Raw genomic sequence first — 18,043 nt, 5'->3', positions numbered from 1 at the left:
TCTTGTCGGTATGTATGTACAGCGGGAGGCGTCTTTTGTCAGTATGTATGTACAGCGGGGGGCTACTTTGGCGGTATGTATGTACAGCGGGAGGCGTCCTGTATCGGTATGTATGTACAGCGGGGGGCGTCTTTTGTCGGTATGTATGTACAGCAGGAGGCGTCCTGTATCGGTATGTATGTACAGCGGGAGGCGTCTTTTGTCAGTATGTATGTACAGCGGGAGGCGTCCTGTATCGGTATGTATGTACAGCGGGGGGCGTCTTTAGTCAGTATGTATGTACAGCGGGGGATGTCATTTGTCGGTATGTATGTACAGCTGGAGGCGTCCTGTATCGGTATGTATGTACAGCGGGGGGCGTCCTGTATCGGTATGTATGTACAGCGGGGGCGTCTTTTGTCGGTATGTATGTACAGTGGGGGGCGTCTTTTGTCGGTATGTATGTACAGCGGGAGGCTTCCTGTATCGGTATGTATGTACAGCGGGAGGCGTCTTTTGTCGGTATGTATGTACAGCGGGGGGCGTCTTTTGTCGGTATGTATGTACAGCGGGGGGCGTCTTTTGTCGGTATGTATGTACAGCGGGAGGCGTCTTTTGTCGGTATGTATGTACAGCGGGGGGCGTCCTGTATCGGTATGTATGTACAGCGGGAGGCGTCTTTTGTCAGTATGTATGTACAGCGGGGGGCGTCCTGTATCGGTATGTATGTACAGCGGGGGGCGTCTTTTGTCGGTATGTATGTACAGCGGGGGGCGTCTTTTGTCGGTATGTATGTACAGCGGGGGGCGTCCTGTATCGGTATGTATGTACAGCGGGGGCGTCCTGTATCGGTATGCTTGTACAGCAGGAGGCGTCCTGTATCGGTATGTATGTACAGCGGGAGGCGTCCTGTATCGGTATGTATGTACAGCGGGGGGGCGTCCTGTATCGGTATGTATGTACAGCGGGAGGCGTCCTGTATCGGTATGTATGTACAGCGGGGGGTGTCTTGTCGGTATGTATGTACAGCGGGAGGCGTCCTGTATCGGTATGTATGTACAGCGGGAGGCGTCCTGTATCGGTATGTATGTACAGCGGGAGGCGTCCTGTATCGGTATGTATGTACAGCGGGGGGTGTCTTGTCGGTATGTATGTACAGCGGGAGGCGTCCTGTATCGGTATGTATGTACAGCGGGGGGCGTCTTGTCGGTATGTATGTACAGCGGGAGGCGTCCTGTATTGGTATGTATGTACAGCGGGAGGCGTCTTTTGTCGGTATGTATGTGCAGCTGGGAGTGTCTTTTGTCTGTATGTATGTACAGCGGGGGGCGTCTTTTGTCGGTATGTATGTACAGTGGGGGGTGTCCTGTATCGGTATGTATGTACAGCGGGGGCGTCTTTTGTCGGTATGTATGTACAGCGGGGGGCGTCTTTTGTCTGTATGTATGTACAGCGGGAGGCGTCCTGTATCGGTATGTATGTACAGCGGGGGGCGTCTTTTGTCGGTTTGTATGTACAGCGGGGGGCGTCTTTTGTCGGTATGTATGTACAGCAGGGGGCGTCTTTTGTCGGTATGTATGTACAGCGGGGGGCGTCCTGTATCGGTATGTATGTACAGCGAGAGGCGTCCTGTATCGGTATGTATGTACAGCGGGGGGCGTCTTTTGTCGGTATGTACAGCGGGGAGCGTCTTTTGTCGGTATGTATGTACACACCCTGTATCGGTATGTATGTACAGCGGGAGGCGTCCTGTATCGGTATGTATGTACAGCGGGAGGCGTCCTGTATCGGTATGTATGTACAGCGGGAGGCGTCCTGTATCGGTATGTATGTACAGCGGGGGGCGTCTTGTCGGTATGTATGTACAGCGGGAGGCGTCCTGTATTGGTATGTATGTACAGCGGGAGGCGTCTTTTGTCGGTATGTATGTGCAGCTGGGAGTGTCTTTTGTCTGTATGTATGTACAGTGGGGGGTGTCCTGTATTGGTATGTATGTACAGCGGGGGCGTCTTTTGTCGGTATGTATGTACAGCGGGGGGCGTCTTTTGTCTGTATGTATGTACAGCGGGAGGCGTCCTGTATCGGTATGTATGTACAGCGGGGGGCGTCTTTTGTCGGTTTGTATGTACAGCGGGGGGCGTCTTTTGTCGGTATGTATGTACAGCGGGGGGCGTCTTTTGTCGGTATGTATGTACAGCGGGGGGCGTCTTTTGTCTGTATGTATGGACAGCGGGGGATGTCATTTGTCGGTATGTATGTACAGCTGGAGGCGTCCTGTATCGGTATGTATGTACAGCGGGGGCGTCTTGTCGGTATGTATGTACAGCGGGGGAGGCGTCTTTTGTCGGTATGTATGTACAGTGGGGGGCGTCCTGTATCGGTATGTATGTACAGCGGGAGGCGTCTTTTGTCGGTATTTTTGTACAGCGGGGGGTGTCCTGCATCGGTATGTATGTACTGCGTGAGGCATCCTGTATCGGTATGTATGTAAAGCGGGAGGCGTCTTTTGTCGGTATGTATGTACAGCGGGAGGCGTCTTTTGTCAGTATGTATGTACTGCGGGGGGCGTCTTTTGTCAGTATGTATGTACAGCGGGGGGCTACTTTGGCGGTATGTATGTACAGCGGGAGGCGTCCTGTATCGGTATGTATGTACAGCGGGGGGCGTCTTTTGTCGGTATGTATGTACAGCAGGAGGCGTCCTGTATCGGTATGTATGTACAGCGGGAGGCGTCTTTTGTCAGTATGTATGTACAGCGGGAGGCGTCCTGTATCGGTATGTATGTACAGCGGGGGGCGTCTTTAGTCAGTATGTATGTACAGCGGGGGATGTCATTTGTCGGTATGTATGTACAGCTGGAGGCGTCCTGTATCGGTATGTATGTACAGCGGGGGGCGTCCTGTATCGGTATGTATGTACAGCGGGGGCGTCTTTTGTCGGTATGTATGTACAGTGGGGGGCGTCTTTTGTCGGTATGTATGTACAGCGGGAGGCTTCCTGTATCGGTATGTATGTACAGCGGGAGGCGTCTTTTGTCGGTATGTATGTACAGCGGGGGGCGTCTTTTGTCGGTATGTATGTACAGCGGGGGGCGTCTTTTGTCGGTATGTATGTACAGCGGGAGGCGTCTTTTGTCGGTATGTATTTACAGCGGGGGGCGTCCTGTATCGGTATGTATGTACAGCGGGAGGCGTCTTTTGTCAGTATGTATGTACAGCGGGGGGCGTCCTGTATCGGTATGTATGTACAGCGGGGGGCGTCTTTTGTCGGTATGTATGTACAGCGGGGGGCGTCTTTTGTCGGTATGTATGTACAGCGGGGGGCGTCCTGTATCGGTATGTATGTACAGCGGGGGCGTCCTGTATCGGTATGCTTGTACAGCAGGAGGCGTCCTGTATCGGTATGTATGTACAGCGGGAGGCGTCCTGTATCGGTATGTATGTACAGCGGGGGGGCGTCCTGTATCGGTATGTATGTACAGCGGGAGGCGTCCTGTATCGGTATGTATGTACAGCGGGGGGTGTCTTGTCGGTATGTATGTACAGCGGGAGGCGTCCTGTATCGGTATGTATGTACAGCGGGAGGCGTCCTGTATCGGTATGTATGTACAGCGGGAGGCGTCCTGTATCGGTATGTATGTACAGCGGGGGGTGTCTTGTCGGTATGTATGTACAGCGGGAGGCGTCCTGTATCGGTATGTATGTACAGCGGGGGGCGTCTTGTCGGTATGTATGTACAGCGGGAGGCGTCCTGTATTGGTATGTATGTACAGCGGGAGGCGTCTTTTGTCGGTATGTATGTGCAGCTGGGAGTGTCTTTTGTCTGTATGTATGTACAGCGGGGGGCGTCTTTTGTCGGTATGTATGTACAGTGGGGGGTGTCCTGTATCGGTATGTATGTACAGCGGGGGCGTCTTTTGTCGGTATGTATGTACAGCGGGGGGCGTCTTTTGTCTGTATGTATGTACAGCGGGAGGCGTCCTGTATCGGTATGTATGTACAGCGGGGGGCGTCTTTTGTCGGTTTGTATGTACAGCGGGGGGCGTCTTTTGTCGGTATGTATGTACAGCAGGGGGCGTCTTTTGTCGGTATGTATGTACAGCGGGGGGCGTCCTGTATCGGTATGTATGTACAGCGAGAGGCGTCCTGTATCGGTATGTATGTACAGCGGGGGGTGTCTTTTGTCGGTATGTATGTACAGCGGGAGGCGTCCTGTATCGGTATGTATGTACAGCGGGAGGCGTCTTTTGTCGGTATGTACAGCGGGGAGCGTCTTTTGTCGGTATGTATGTACACACCCTGTGTCGGTATGTATGTACAGCGGGAGGCGTCCTGTATCGGTATGTATGTACAGCGGGAGGCGTCCTGTGTCGGTATGTATGTACAGCGGGGGGCGTCCTGTGTCAGTATGTATGTACAGCGGGAGGCGTCTTTTGTCGGTATGTATGTACAGCGGGGGGCGTCTTTTGTCAGTATGTATGTACAGCGGGAGGCGTCCTGTATCGGTATGTATGAACAGCGGGAGGCGTCCTGTATCAGTATGTATGTACAGCGGGAGGCGTCTTTTGTCTGTATGTATGTACAGCGGGGGGCGTCCTGTATCGGTATGTATGTACAGCGGGGGGCGTCTTTTGTCGGTATGTACAGCGGGGAGCGTCTTTTGTCAGTATGTATGTACAGTGGGGGGCGTCTTTTGTCAGTATGTATGTACAGTGGGGGGGCGCCCCTATATTATTAGTGTTGCACCCACCTTGATGCCACCCCAGGACTGGTTGGAGAGGAAGTCCACTGGGCTGCTGAGGCCGGGCTGGGCCGGGTACCTCAGGAGAAAGTCTAACTCTGCAGAGTTTATCTCTTTATTCATCAGCAGGATCTGCAGGAGAAGCGGAGAGATGTTCCTGTTTGATTCATTCTGGATGATCAGATGGTCAGCGCTGGAGTTTTGGACCGGCAGGTACCTGGAAGGCGAGTTGTGCCGTGTAGGTCAGCTTGTCGCACTCGAACAGCCCCCTGGTGGTGTACTGGAACACAGAGAAGGTGATGCTGTCGATCAGGTTGGTCACCCGCTGCTTCAGCACCTCGTCTGTCGGAGCCTTCTGCACGGCCTGCTGGAAAACCACGCTGAACGCCTGGAAAGGACACAAAGCCCATGTTGTTATAGTGCTGGGAAAGGCCCTGAACCAGTCATTGGAGGCATCAATTCTGAATTTACCGCCCTATCTTGGCTCCAGCAGTATAAACTGAAGCCTTTTTTCCAAAATTAACCCTTTTCTTACTACCAACTGTGAAACCGGACGGATACTTAAACTTCACAACAGTCAGAAAAGCGACATGTTCTTGCTTTAGCTGTCAGGAGTGTATAGTGCTGACATCTAGTGGTTAAATATGAAAACTACACGGTTTTATTCATTTTTTGTTTTTCCATTGACTAAATGAAGAAATTCCATAATAAAGTAAATCGGTCTCTTATGTGATGTCCGCGTTTTGGAGGGTTCTGACCTTCAGGGAGAACTGGTACATTGGATGGATCTTGTTCAGGTCGTTCATGATGAAGTAGAGCAGCGAGGCGCGGGCGGCGGCGGGGCGGTAGTGCTCCCGGGCTTCGTTCAGTTTAACTTCCGTCACTTTGGCTTCTTGGACCTGGAGATACAAAAAACTTACAATTCACCGATGTCTTCTACATCCGGCATGTTTGGGAATTGCTCTTTAAGCAGTTGTCTCGCCTGACACTTGCCTTCTCTTCGATTTCGGCCGCCGTCTTCTTGGTGATCTCCAGGTTCTCCACCAGTTCTACGTCCCCGAGGAAGTTTCCAGAGGCGGACGACAGGCGAGACAGCAGGTTGTCCTCCAGGGTCTTCAGGGTTATCTTGAAGCCGTTCTGCTGCTTGGTCAGATTGGACTGGAACAAGGAAAGAAGGTTAAAAAGAACCTGAGCTGCCGAGGACCGAGTTGAGATCCAGGTATGATCACCTGCCTATCTAGGCTCCAGCAGTAAATCTGCAGCTATTCCTCCAAAGTAACCCTTCACGTCCTAGAGATATTTAATATTTTCAGCAAGCAGAAAAGTGAGATGTTCTTGCTTTAGCAGTAAGGAGTGTACTATGCTGACATCTAGTGGTCAAATATGAAGATTGCACTGTTTTAATCATTTTTTTATTTTATTTTCATAAAAAAAATAATACCTTGTATATCGGTCTCTTTTCTGACAACCACATCTCTTAAAGGAGCTGCCGTATTACAAATACCATTTAAAGACCACAGGCTAATTATAATTCTGCTGTCATTTAGATAACAGTGGGGAATATTTGCCCCCCAAAACTGCAGACCAATCATGGGGGTGCATCAATCATGAAATTCCTGCCTATCTAGGCTCTAACAATAAAACAGCAGCCATTTTTCTATGAGATCAGATAGAGAGTAGTTGACATTTAATCTTTACAGCAAGCGGAAAAGGAAGATGTTCTCGCTCCACCACTCGGGACTGTACTATGCTGACATCTAGTGGTCAAATAGTAAAATTACAATCTTTTTATCACTTGTTTTATTAAAGATCGGTTTGAAGACAGTGTCTCTTTAAGATGTTGCAGTGATATAAATATCATGTGACCAGACTGTGATTGTCACATAATATATATGTATATATCATCATTTTCTGCATCCCAGTCAGTACCACAAGTCACAGCAGGGATGACTGCACCTCCACATTGTAGTATAGCATCTCCGCTTTCAGAAACTTCTGAGCGGAAGATGAACAAAGAAATGCGATACTGATCAGGCGCCTAAAGAAGCGCCTCTCCCCGACGCGCGGCCGCCCGTCTTAATCTGAGCATCTCTGATTGCGGCCGCGTCCTCCTGGATGTTTTTGTATTGAAAAGTGAGAAATGTTTCAATTCATCTTCCCTCCTGATTACTGCAGATAAGAAACTTTCCTCGCACAGGGAATTATCCGTCTATCTCACAACCGAGGCACCAACATTTCTCTTCCCCAGTACTAATATTTTAAAGGGAAATGTCACATAACATATTTTTACTGGGCAGCAATGATGCAGCAGCCCCATAGATGGCACTCTGACACATGGATATGTGCTATACTGGCTCCTCAATTACCTCCATAACCACGGCAAACAAGAGAATGCAGACAGTACCGACAGGAAGAGCGGCTGCAGGGAGGAGATTGCTGACAGTACCGACAGGAAGAGCGGCTGCAGGGAGGAGATTGCTGACAGTACCGAAAGGAAGAGCGGCTGCAGGGAGGAGATTGCTGACAGTACCGAAAGGAAGAGCGGCTGCAGGGAGGAGATTGCTGACAGTACCAAAAGGAAGAGCGGCTGCAGGGAGGAGATTGCTGACAGTACCGAAAGGAAGAGCGGCTGCAGGGAGGAGATTGCTGACAGTACCGACAGGAAGAGTGGCTGCAGGGAGGAGATTGCTGACAGTACTGACAGGAAGAGCGGCTGCAGGGAGGAGATTGCTGACAATACTGAAAGGAAGAGCGGCTGCAGGGAGGAGATTGCTGACAGTATCGAAAGGAAGAGCGGCTGCAGGGAGGAGATTGCTGACAGTACCGACAGGAAGAGTGGCTGCAGGGAGGAGATTGCTGACAGTACTGACAGGAAGAGCGGCTGCAGGGAGGAGATTGCTGACAGTACTGAAAGGAAGAGCGGCTGCAGGGAGGAGATTGCTGACAGTATCGAAAGGAAGAGCGGCTGCAGGGAGGAGATTGCTGACAGTATCGAAAGGAAGAGCGGCTGCAGGGAGGAGATTGCTGACAGCACTGAAAGGAAGAGTGGCTGCAGGGAGGAGATTGCTGACAGTACCGACAGGAAGAGCGGCTGCAGGGAAGAGATTGCTGACAGTACCGACAGGAAGAGCGGCTACAGGGAGGAGATTGCTGACAGTACCGACAGGAAGAGCGGCTGCAGGGAAGAGATTGCTGACAGTACTGAAAGGAAGAGCGGCTGCAGAGAGGAGATTGCTGACAGTACCGAAAAGAAGAGCGGCTGCAGGGAGGAGATTGCTGACAGTACCGAAAGGAAGAGCGGCTGCAGGGAGGAGATTGCTGACCGTACGCACAGGAAGAGCGGCTGCAGGTAGGAGATTGCTGACAGTACCGAAAGGAAGAGCAACTGCAGGTAGGAGATTGCTGACAGTACCGAAAGGAAGGGCGGCTGCAGGGAGGAGATTGCTGACAGTACCGAAAGGAAGAGCTGCTGCAGAGAGGAGATTGATGACAGTACTGAAAGGAAGAGCGGCTACAGGGAGGAGATTGCTGACAGTACCGACAGGAAGTGCAACTGCAGGTAGGAGATTGCTGACAGTACCGAAAGGAAGAGCAACTGCAGAGAGGAGATTGCTGACAGTACTGAAAGAGAGAGCGGCTGCAGAGAGGAGATTGCTGACAGTACTGAAAGGAAGAGCGGCTGCAGGGAGGAGGTTGCTGACAGTACCGAAAGGAAGAGCAACTGCAGAGAGGAGATTGCTGACAGTACTGAAAGAGAGAGCGGCTGCAGGGAGGAGATTGCTGACAGCACTGAAAGGAAGAGCGGCTACAGGGAGGAGATTGCTGACAGTACCGACAGGAAGAGCGGCTGCAGGGAAGAGATTGCTGACAGTACCGAAAGGAAGAGCGGCTGCAGGGAGGAGTTTGCTGACAGTACTGAAAGGAAGAGCGGCTGCAGAGAGGAGATTGCTGACAGTACCGAAAAGAAGAGCGGCTGCAGGGAGGAGATTGCTGACAGTACCGAAAGGAAGAGCGGCTGCAGGGAGGAGATTGCTGACTGTACGCACAGGAAGAGCGGCTGCAGGTAGGAGATTGCTAACAGTACCGAAAGGAAGAGCAACTGCAGGTAGGAGATTGCTGACAGTAACGAAAGGAAGGGCGGCTGCAGAGAGGAGATTGCTTACAGTACTGAAAGGAAGAGAGACTTCAGGGAGGAGATTGCTGACAGTACCAAAAGGAAGTGCAACTGCAGGTAGGAGATTGCTGACAGTACTGAAAGAGAGAGCGGCTGCAGAGAGGAGATTGCTGACAGTACTGAAAGGAAGAGCGGCTGCAGGGAGGAGGTTGTTGACAGTACCGAAAGGAAGAGCAACTGCAGAGCGGAGATTGCTGACAGTACTGAAAGAGAGAGCGGCTGCAGGGAGGAGATTGCTGACAGTACTGAAAGGAAGAGCGGCTGCAGGGAGGAGGTTGTTGACAGTACCGAAAGGAAGAGCAGCTGCAGGGAGGAGGTTGCTGACAGTACTGAAAGGAAGAGCGGCTGCAGGGAGGAGGTTGCTGACAGTACTGAAATGAAGAGCGGCTGCAGGGAGGAGATTGCTGACAGTACCAAAAGGAAAAGCAACTGCAGGTAGGAGATTGCTGACAGTACTGAATGAGAGAGCGGCTGCAGAGAGGAGATTGCTGACAGTACTGAAAGAGAGAGCGGCTGCAGGGAGGAGATTGCTGACAGTACCGACAGGAAGAGCGGCTGCAGAGAGGAGATTGCTGACAGTACCGACAGGAAGAGCGGCTGCAGAGAGGAGATTGCTGACCGTACCGACAGGAAGGGCGGCTGCAGGGAGGAGATTGCTGACAGTACCGACAGGAAGAGCAGCTGCAGGGAGGAGATTGCTGACAGTACCGACAGGAAGGGCGGCTGCAGGGAGGAGATTGCTGACAGTACCGACAGGAAGAGCAGCTGCAGGGAGGAGATTGCTGACAGTACCGACAGGAAGAGCAGCTGCAGAGAGGAGATTGCTGACAGTACTGAAAGGAAGAGCAACTGCAGGTAGGAGATTGCTGACAGTACCGAAAGGAAGAGCAACTGCAGAGAGGAGATTGCTGACAGTACCGAAAGGAAGAGCAACTGCAGAGAGGAGATTGCTGACAGTACCGAAAGGAAGAGCAACTGCAGGGAGGAGATTGCTGACTGTACTGAAAGGAATGGCAACTGCAGGGAGGAGATTGCTGACAGTACCTGCTAAGATGAGTGGGTGCAAGGAGGAGATTGTTGACAGTACTGAAAGGAAGAGCGGCTGCAGGGAGGAGATTGCTGACTGTACTGAAAGGAATGGCAACTGCAGGGAGGAGATTGCTGACAGTACCAAAAGGAAGGGCGGCTGCAGGGAGAAGATTGCTGACAGTACCAAAAGGAAGGGCGGCTGCAGGGAGGAGATTGCTGACGGTACCGAAAGGAAGGGCGGCTGCAGGGAGGAGATTGCTGACAGTACCAAAAGGAAGGGCGGCTGCAGGGAGGAGATTGCTGACAGTACCAAAAGGAAGGGCAGCTGCAGGGAGAAGGTTGCTGACAGTACCGAAAGGAAGGGCGGCTGCAGGGAGGAGATTGCTGACAGTACCTAAAGGAAGGAGATTGCTGACAGTACCGACAGGAAGAGCAACTGCAGGTAGGAGATTGCTGACAGTACCGAAAGGAAGAGCAACTGCAGAGAGGAGATTGCTGACAGTACCGAAAGGAAGAGCAACTGCAGAGAGGAGATTGCTGACAGTACTGAAAGAGAGAGCGGCTGCAGGGAGGAGATTGCTGACAGTACTGAAAGGAAGAGCGGCTGCAGGGAGGAGATTGCTGACAGTACTGAAAGGAAGAGCGGCTACAGGGAAGAGATTGCTGACAGTACTGAAAGGAACAGTGGCTGCAGGTAGGAGATTGCTGACAGTACCTGCTAAGATGAGTGGGTGCAAGGAGGAGATTGTTGATAGTACTGAAAGGAAGAGCAACTGCAAGGAGGAGATTGCTGACTGTACTGAAAGGAATGGCAACTGCAGGGAGGAGATTGCTGACAGTACCAAAAGGAAGGGCGGCTGCAGGGAGGAGATTGCTGACAGTACCAAAAGGAAGGGCGGCTGCAGGGAGGAGATTGCTGACAGTACCAAAAGGAAGGGCGGCTGCAGGGAGGAGATTGCTGACAGTACCAAAAGGAAGGGCGGCTGCAGGGAGGAGATTGCTGACAGTACCGAAAGGAAGGGCGGCTGCAGGGAGGAGATTGCTGACAGTACCGAAAGGAAGGGCGGCTGCAGGGAGGAGATTGCTGACAGTACCGACAGGAAGAGCGGCTGCAGGGAGAAGATTGCTGACAGTACCGACAGGAAGAGCGGCTGCAGGGAGAAGATTGCTGACAGTACCTAAAGGAAGAGTGGCTGCAGGGAGGAGATTGCTGACAGTACCAAAAGGAAGGGCGGCTGCAGGGAGGAGATTGCTGACAGTACCAAAAGGAAGGGCGGCTGCAGGGAGAAGGTTGCTGACAGTACTGAAAGGAAGAGCAACTGCAGGTAGGAGATTGCTGACAGTACCGAAAGGAAGAGCGGCTGCAGGGAGGAGATTGCTGACAGTACCGAAAGGAAGAGCGGCTGCAGGGAGGAGATTGCTGACAGTACCGAAAGGAAGAGCAACTGCAGAGAGGAGATTGCTGACAGTACTGAAAGAGAGAGTGGCTGCAGGGAGGAGATTGCTGACAGTACTGAAAGGAAGAGCGGCTGCAGGGAGGAGATTGCTGACAGTACTGAAAGAGAGAGTGGCTGCAGGGAGGAGATTGCTGACAGTACTGAAAGGAAGAGCGGCTGCAGGGAGGAGATTGCTGACAGTACTGAAAGGAAGAGCGGCTACAGGGAGGAGATTGCTGACAGTACTGAAAGGAACAGTGGCTGCAGGTAGGAGATTGCTGACAGTACCTGCTAAGATGAGTGGGTGCAAGGAGAAGATTGTTGATAGTACTGAAAGGAAGAGCAACTGCAGGGAGGAGATTGCTGACTGTACTGAAAGGAATGGCAACTGCAGGGAGGAGATTGCTGACAGTACCTGCTAAGATGAGTGGGTGCAAGGAGGAGATTGTTGACAGTACTGAAAGGAAGAGCGGCTGCAGGGAGGAGATTGCTGACTGTACTGAAAGGAATGGCAACTGCAGGGAGGAGATTGCTGACAGTACCAAAAGGAAGGGCGGCTGCAGGGAGGAGATTGCTGACAGTACCAAAAGGAAGGGCGGCTGCAGGGAGGAGATTGCTGACAGTACCAAAAGGAAGGGCGGCTGCAGGGAGGAGATTGCTGACAGTACCAAAAGGAAGGGCGGCTGCAGGGAGGAGATTGCTGACAGTACCTAAAGGAAGAGTGACTGCAGGGAGGAGATTGCTGACAGTACCAAAAGGAAGGGCGGCTGCAGGGAGGAGATTGCTGACAGTACCAAAAGGAAGGGCGGCTGCAGGGAGAAGGTTGCTGACAGTACCGAAAGGAAGGGCGGCTGCAGGGAGGAGATTGCTGACAGTACCTAATGGAAGAGTGGCTGCAGGGAGGAGATTGCTGACAGTACCGACAGGAAGAGCAGCTGCAGAGAGGAGATTGCTGACAGTACTGAAAGAAAGAGCAACTGCAGGTAGGAGATTGCTGACAGTACCGAAAGGAAGAGCAACTGCAGAGAGGAGATTGCTGACAGTACCGAAAGGAAGAGCAACTGCAGAGAGGAGATTGCTGACAGTACTGAACGAGAGAGTGGCTGCAGGGAGGAGATTGCTGACAGTACTGAAAGGAAGAGCGGCTGCAGGGAGGAGATTGCTGACAGTACTGAAAGGAAGAGCGGCTACAGGGAGGAGATTGCTGACAGTACTGAAAGGAACAGTGGCTGCAGGTAGGAGATTGCTGACAGTACCTGCTAAGATGAGTGGGTGCAAGGAGGAGATTGTTGATAGTACTGAAAGGAAGAGCAACTGCAGGGAGGAGATTGCTGACTGTACTGAAAGGAATGGCAACTGCAGGGAGGAGATTGCTGACAGTACCTGCTAAGATGAGTGGGTGCAAGGAGGAGATTGTTGACAGTACTGAAAGGAAGAGCGGCTGCAGGGAGGAGATTGCTGACTGTACTGAAAGGAATGGCAACTGCAGGGAGGAGATTGCTGACAGTACCAAAAGGAAGGGCGGCTGCAGGGAGAAGGTTGCTGACAGTACCGAAAGGAAGGGCGGCTGCAGGGAGGAGATTGCTGACAGTACCTAATGGAAGAGTGGCTGCAGGGAGGAGATTGCTGACAGTACCGACAGGAAGAGCAGCTGCAGAGAGGAGATTGCACACAGTACTGAAAGAAAGAGCAACTGCAGGTAGGAGATTGCTGACAGTACCGAAAGGAAGAGCAACTGCAGAGAGGAGATTGCTGACAGTACCGAAAGGAAGAGCAACTGCAGAGAGGAGATTGCTGACAGTACTGAAAGAGAGAGTGGCTGCAGGGAGGAGATTGCTGACAGTACTGAAAGGAAGAGCGGCTGCAGGGAGGAGATTGCTGACAGTACTGAAAGGAAGAGCGGCTACAGGGAGGAGATTGCTGACCTGACAGTACTGAAAGGAACAGTGGCTGCAGGTAGGAGATTGCTGACAGTACCTGCTAAGATGAGTGGGTGCAAGGAGGAGATTGTTGATAGTACTGAAAGGAAGAGCAACTGCAGGGAGGAGATTGCTGACTGTACTGAAAGGAATGGCAACTGCAGGGAGGAGATTGCTGACAGTACCTGCTAAGATGAGTGGGTGCAAGGAGGAGATTGTTGACAGTACTGAAAGGAAGAGCGGCTGCAGGGAGGAGATTGCTGACTGTACTGAAAGGAATGGCAACTGCAGGGAGGAGATTGCTGACAGTACTAAAAGGAAGGGCGGCTGCAGGGAGGAGATTGCTGACAGTACCAAAAGGAAGGGCGGCTGCAGGGAGGAGATTGCTGACAGTACCAAAAGGAAGGGCGGCTGCAGGGAGGAGATTGCTGACAGTACCAAAAGGAAGGGCGGCTGCAGGGAGGAGATTGCTGACAGTACCAAAAGGAAGGGCGGCTGCAGGGAGGAGATTGCTGACAGTACCTAAAGGAAGAGTGGCTGCAGGGAGGAGATTGCTGACAGTACCAAAAGGAAGGGCGGCTGCAGGGAGGAGATTGCTGACCGTACCAAAAGGAAGGGTGGCTGCAGGGAGAAGGTTGCTGACAGTACCTAAAGGAAGAGTGGCTGCAGGGAGGAGATTGCTGACAGTACCTGACAGGAATAGTTGCTGCAGGGAGGCTGCATGAAGTGGCTCCGAGCTTTCGCTCGTTGGGAGGGCACAGGTAATATGTTTTCCCGCCCATCTTATGATACATTATCTATTCTGCCTGAGCATTGACGCTACAAATGGAATTCGGATGATGTTACCTTCAGCTCCTCCAGGTCCGGCCGCTCCATGCTCACTACCGCCGCCAGCAGCTGGTCCTCCAGGCCGTCTCGGGTGACTGTGAAGTTGATGAGGGTGCACTGAGCCTGCATCTCGGGCTGGTAATGCGGGTTAGCAAGTTTCGTGTGCAGGATCAGGCGGAAGTTGGGGCTGTACTCGCACTCCTTGTCGCCAATCTTAATGCACCTGAGAGAGGGAGGGCAAGTGGAGGTCACAAGTGGACGCACTGCGGGGAGCCATGTTCGCTGGGGTAGGATTGCGCTGTAAGTTGTGCCATTTCTGTCAGACTGACGTCTACATCCTAATCCCGGCATAGTAACTCTGCTACTCGTTATTTCCAGGATCTCTGCTTGCCGGCATAGATTGAGTTTAATATAAAGAATATTCTGCACTCTACTAAATGCAGATATTTTTTTTGCAGATGGACACAAGCTATTGCTCCCTGTTATCAGCCATTTCAGACTACAGTGTCCTCTGGTTCTATTATCAGCCAGGTGAGAGGCCGGTCCTTCCTCGCCCGCGGGTGCAGCTGGTGATTGGACGCCATTGTATGCTCGTCCCTTCCCCCTTGATTTGCTGCTTTTCTCTTGCGATTGATCAGGGGGGCCTCTGATCGTCCTGCACCTCCGCGTCAGACCTGACGACAGTCCTGCGCAGGTGTCGGTAATGTCACCAGATGTAACGTGAAACTGGTGACTTAACGGGAACCTGACACTCCTTACAAGCCCCCAAAAAGTGGTGCGTCGCTGAGGGGCGATCCAAAGGGGTCAGGACATAACTTTTGGACTGGTGGGGGTCCGGCTGCTGATTTGAGATGCCCTGTGGTCAGTATGGAGTGGCGGCGACTGCTGCACACAGTATCCTGTGCATGCGCGGCCAGAGTGTATTTCACAGACCCATCCTCAGGATTGGCGGGGGACCCCCAATCGGTCTGCAAGACATCAGCTCTCATATGGAGGGACTGACTCCCGACTACTGCTACCTTCAGTGTGCAGAGCGCAGCAGCCGCTGATGATCTCACTGCTGCGCTCTGCATAGTCAGATCATCACTGGCTGTGCTGAGGATGAGAACCCCGCCCAGTGATGATGCAGGGCTCATTCGGGAGTGCACAGTCCCCTGCTGAGTTGCATAAAGCCTCTGTAATTAAAGTGCGCATCTGCAATTGTAAATAACTGTTGCCCATCCAGGGGGTCCGCCAGAGGTGATTTGTCCCCTTACCCCAGGCTGAACCCTTAGCTATACCTCTTCACCTGCCCAGTGGATGGGTGAACACCTTCTGCAGACTGGATTAACCCTTTAACTGTGAGGATACACTGCACTGGACCCCGACTGTGACTTCACTTTTGGGATTTACCTTCCTTTCTTGATGGTTTCTCTTCCCAGCAGAGGTCCCAGCACCGGATCCACGCTCTCCTCTAGGTTCTCGATCAGAACCACATCCCCGCCGGCCAGCGCTCGCTCCAGGGTGTCCAGGTACCTGCAGAGAGGCGGCAGACGTCAGTGTCGCCTGCCTGGCATTTTAGTGGGAGTGTTCCCACAGCTCGGATACGTACCCTCTCTGTCCGATCCTGATCACTCGCAGATCTTCTCCATACTTGTTCTTGATCCATTTGATCCCCTGTAGCTGCGGGTCCACCATAAGCGGCCATCTTTCGCAGCTAGTGAGGATGGTGGCGTTCTCCGTTGACATGCGGTCGGCAGGAAGTCCTTCGTTCTGCCACGCTGCGATGTCGGCGTCGTCGGTCAGCATGGTCAGGGGGTCCAGAGACTCAGTCACTGGGATGGGGACCTGGAGACAGAGCAGAGGTAATGAGTGGCTTGTATGGACAATGGCCAATGCTGGAGAGCAGCTACAGACGGCGTTACTCTGTGCCAGGGTTACACAGAAAAAGAAGCAGGGTCCTCAACAGCACAGAGTGTTTCAGGATATTCTGTGCCGATAATACGGAGGCCAGTGATGCACACAGGATGGCGGGTGTATTTTCTAACAGATACACGGCGGTATGACCCCCGGCTGTGAGACACTTATGGATGTGACCTCCTCCTTTCTGTCTCAGTCCTTTCGTGCATAATCAGCAAATAACGCCAAGAGACCCCCGCGCCGCCGCTGATCTGCTGCAAAAACAGCATCGTTCCAGCACAGCCCCCCGCTGACTTCTCCGGTATTCCCGGGGGCCGATCCTCTACACTCCTCTTCCCTGTGTATAATCCAACTATTAACATGTATCCCCAGAGAGAAGTCACCATCCTGCTCTTACAAGTGCAGACAGGGGGCAGTAATGGCTGTAATTACCTCTTACACTCCGGAGCTGCATTTATCATGCTTCCTCTCTGCATTCAGTCTGCAGGAGTTGACATCTCCCCGCCGCCCTGCTCATGCCGTGTCATGTGCTGTATATATGGTATCTGTATAATAGATGCAGCTGTACCATGTGCTGTATCTATGTATCTATGGTATCTGTATAATAGACGCAGCTGTATCATGTGCTGTATCTATGTATCTATGGTATCTGTATAATACACGCAGCTGTATCTTGCACTGTATCTATGGTATCTGTATAATAGACGCAGCTGTATCATGTGCTGTATCTATGTATCTATGGTATCTGCATAATAGACTCAGCTGTATCATGTGCTGTATCTATGTATCTATGGTATCTGTATAATAGATGCAGCTGTATCATGCACTGTATCTATGTATCTATGGTATCTGTATAATAGACACAGCTGTATCATGCACTGTATCTATGTATCTATGGTATCTGTATAATAGACGCAGCTGTATCATGTGCTGTATCTATGTATCTATGGTATCTGTATAATAGACGCAGCAGTATCATGTGCTGTATCTATGTATCTATGGTATCTGTATAATAGACGCAGCTGTATCATGTGCTGTATCTATGTATCTATGGTATCTGTATAATAGACGCAGCTGTATCATGTGCTGTATCTATGTATCTATGGTATCTGTATAATAGACGCAGCAGTATCATGTGCTGTATCTATGTATCTATGGTATCTGTATAATAGATGCAGCTGTATCATGCACTGTATCTATGTATCTATGGTATCTGTATAATACACGCAGCTGTGTCATGTGCTGTATCTATGTATCTATGGTATCTGTATAATAGACGCAGCTGTATCATGTGCTGTATCTATGTATCTATGGTATCTGTATAATAGACGCAGCAGTATCATGTGCTGTATCTATGTATCTATGGTATCTGTATAATAGACGCAGCTGTATCATGTGCTGTATCTATGTATCTATGGTATCTGTATAATAGACGCAGCTGTATCATGCACTGTATCTATGTATCTATGGTATCTGTATAATAGACGCAGCTGTATCATGTGCTGTATCTATGTATCTATGGTATCTGCATAATAGACTCAGCTGTATCATGTGCTGTATCTATGTATCTATGGTATCTGTATAATAGATGCAGCTGTATCATGCACTGTATCTATGTATCTATGGTATCTGTATAATACACGCAGCTGTGTCATGTGCTGTATCTATGTATCTATGGTATCTGTATAATAGACGCAGCTGTATCATGTGCTGTATCTATGTATCTATGGTATCTGTATAATAGACGCAGCTGTATCTTGCACTGTATCTATGGTATCTGTATAATAGACGCAGCTGTATCATGTGCTGTATCTATGTATCTATGGTATCTGCATAATAGACTCAGCTGTATCATGTGCTGTATCTATGTATCTATGGTATCTGTATAATAGACTCAGCTGTATCATGTGCTGTATCTATGTATCTATGGTATCTGAATAATAGACGCAGCTGTATCATGCACTGTATCTATGGTATCTGTATAATAGACGCAGCAGTATCATGTGCTGTATCTATGTATCTACCGTATCTGTATAATA

General features: G+C 51.1%; 1 protein-coding gene across 2 annotated transcripts in view; it reads right to left on the bottom strand.

Annotated features, from left to right (window-relative positions):
• DNAH9 (dynein axonemal heavy chain 9) overlaps window positions 1-18,043 on the bottom strand; it is a 430,601-nt gene that overhangs the window by 83,197 nt on the left and 329,361 nt on the right. For both annotated transcript variants that reach the window (XM_073660252.1, XM_073660251.1), the window contains 7 exons: window positions 15,697-15,932; window positions 15,498-15,620; window positions 14,124-14,328; window positions 5,713-5,877; window positions 5,478-5,618; window positions 4,937-5,107; window positions 4,729-4,851 (listed from right to left, as the gene is read on the bottom strand). In XM_073660252.1, coding sequence (XP_073516353.1) covers window positions 4,729-4,851; window positions 4,937-5,107; window positions 5,478-5,618; window positions 5,713-5,877; window positions 14,124-14,328; window positions 15,498-15,620; window positions 15,697-15,932 — 1,164 coding nt within the window. The remainder of the gene's footprint in view (window positions 1-4,728; window positions 4,852-4,936; window positions 5,108-5,477; window positions 5,619-5,712; window positions 5,878-14,123; window positions 14,329-15,497; window positions 15,621-15,696; window positions 15,933-18,043) is intronic.

Source organism: Phyllobates terribilis, unplaced genomic scaffold (genome assembly GCF_046119375.1).
Source record: "Phyllobates terribilis strain yellow unplaced genomic scaffold, ASM4611937v1 Scaffold_25__1_contigs__length_18738178, whole genome shotgun sequence".
Lineage (NCBI taxonomy): Eukaryota > Metazoa > Chordata > Amphibia > Anura > Dendrobatidae > Phyllobates > Phyllobates terribilis.
Note: the sequence above shows the minus strand (reverse complement) of the source record. Positions and strands in the feature narration are given on the sequence as shown.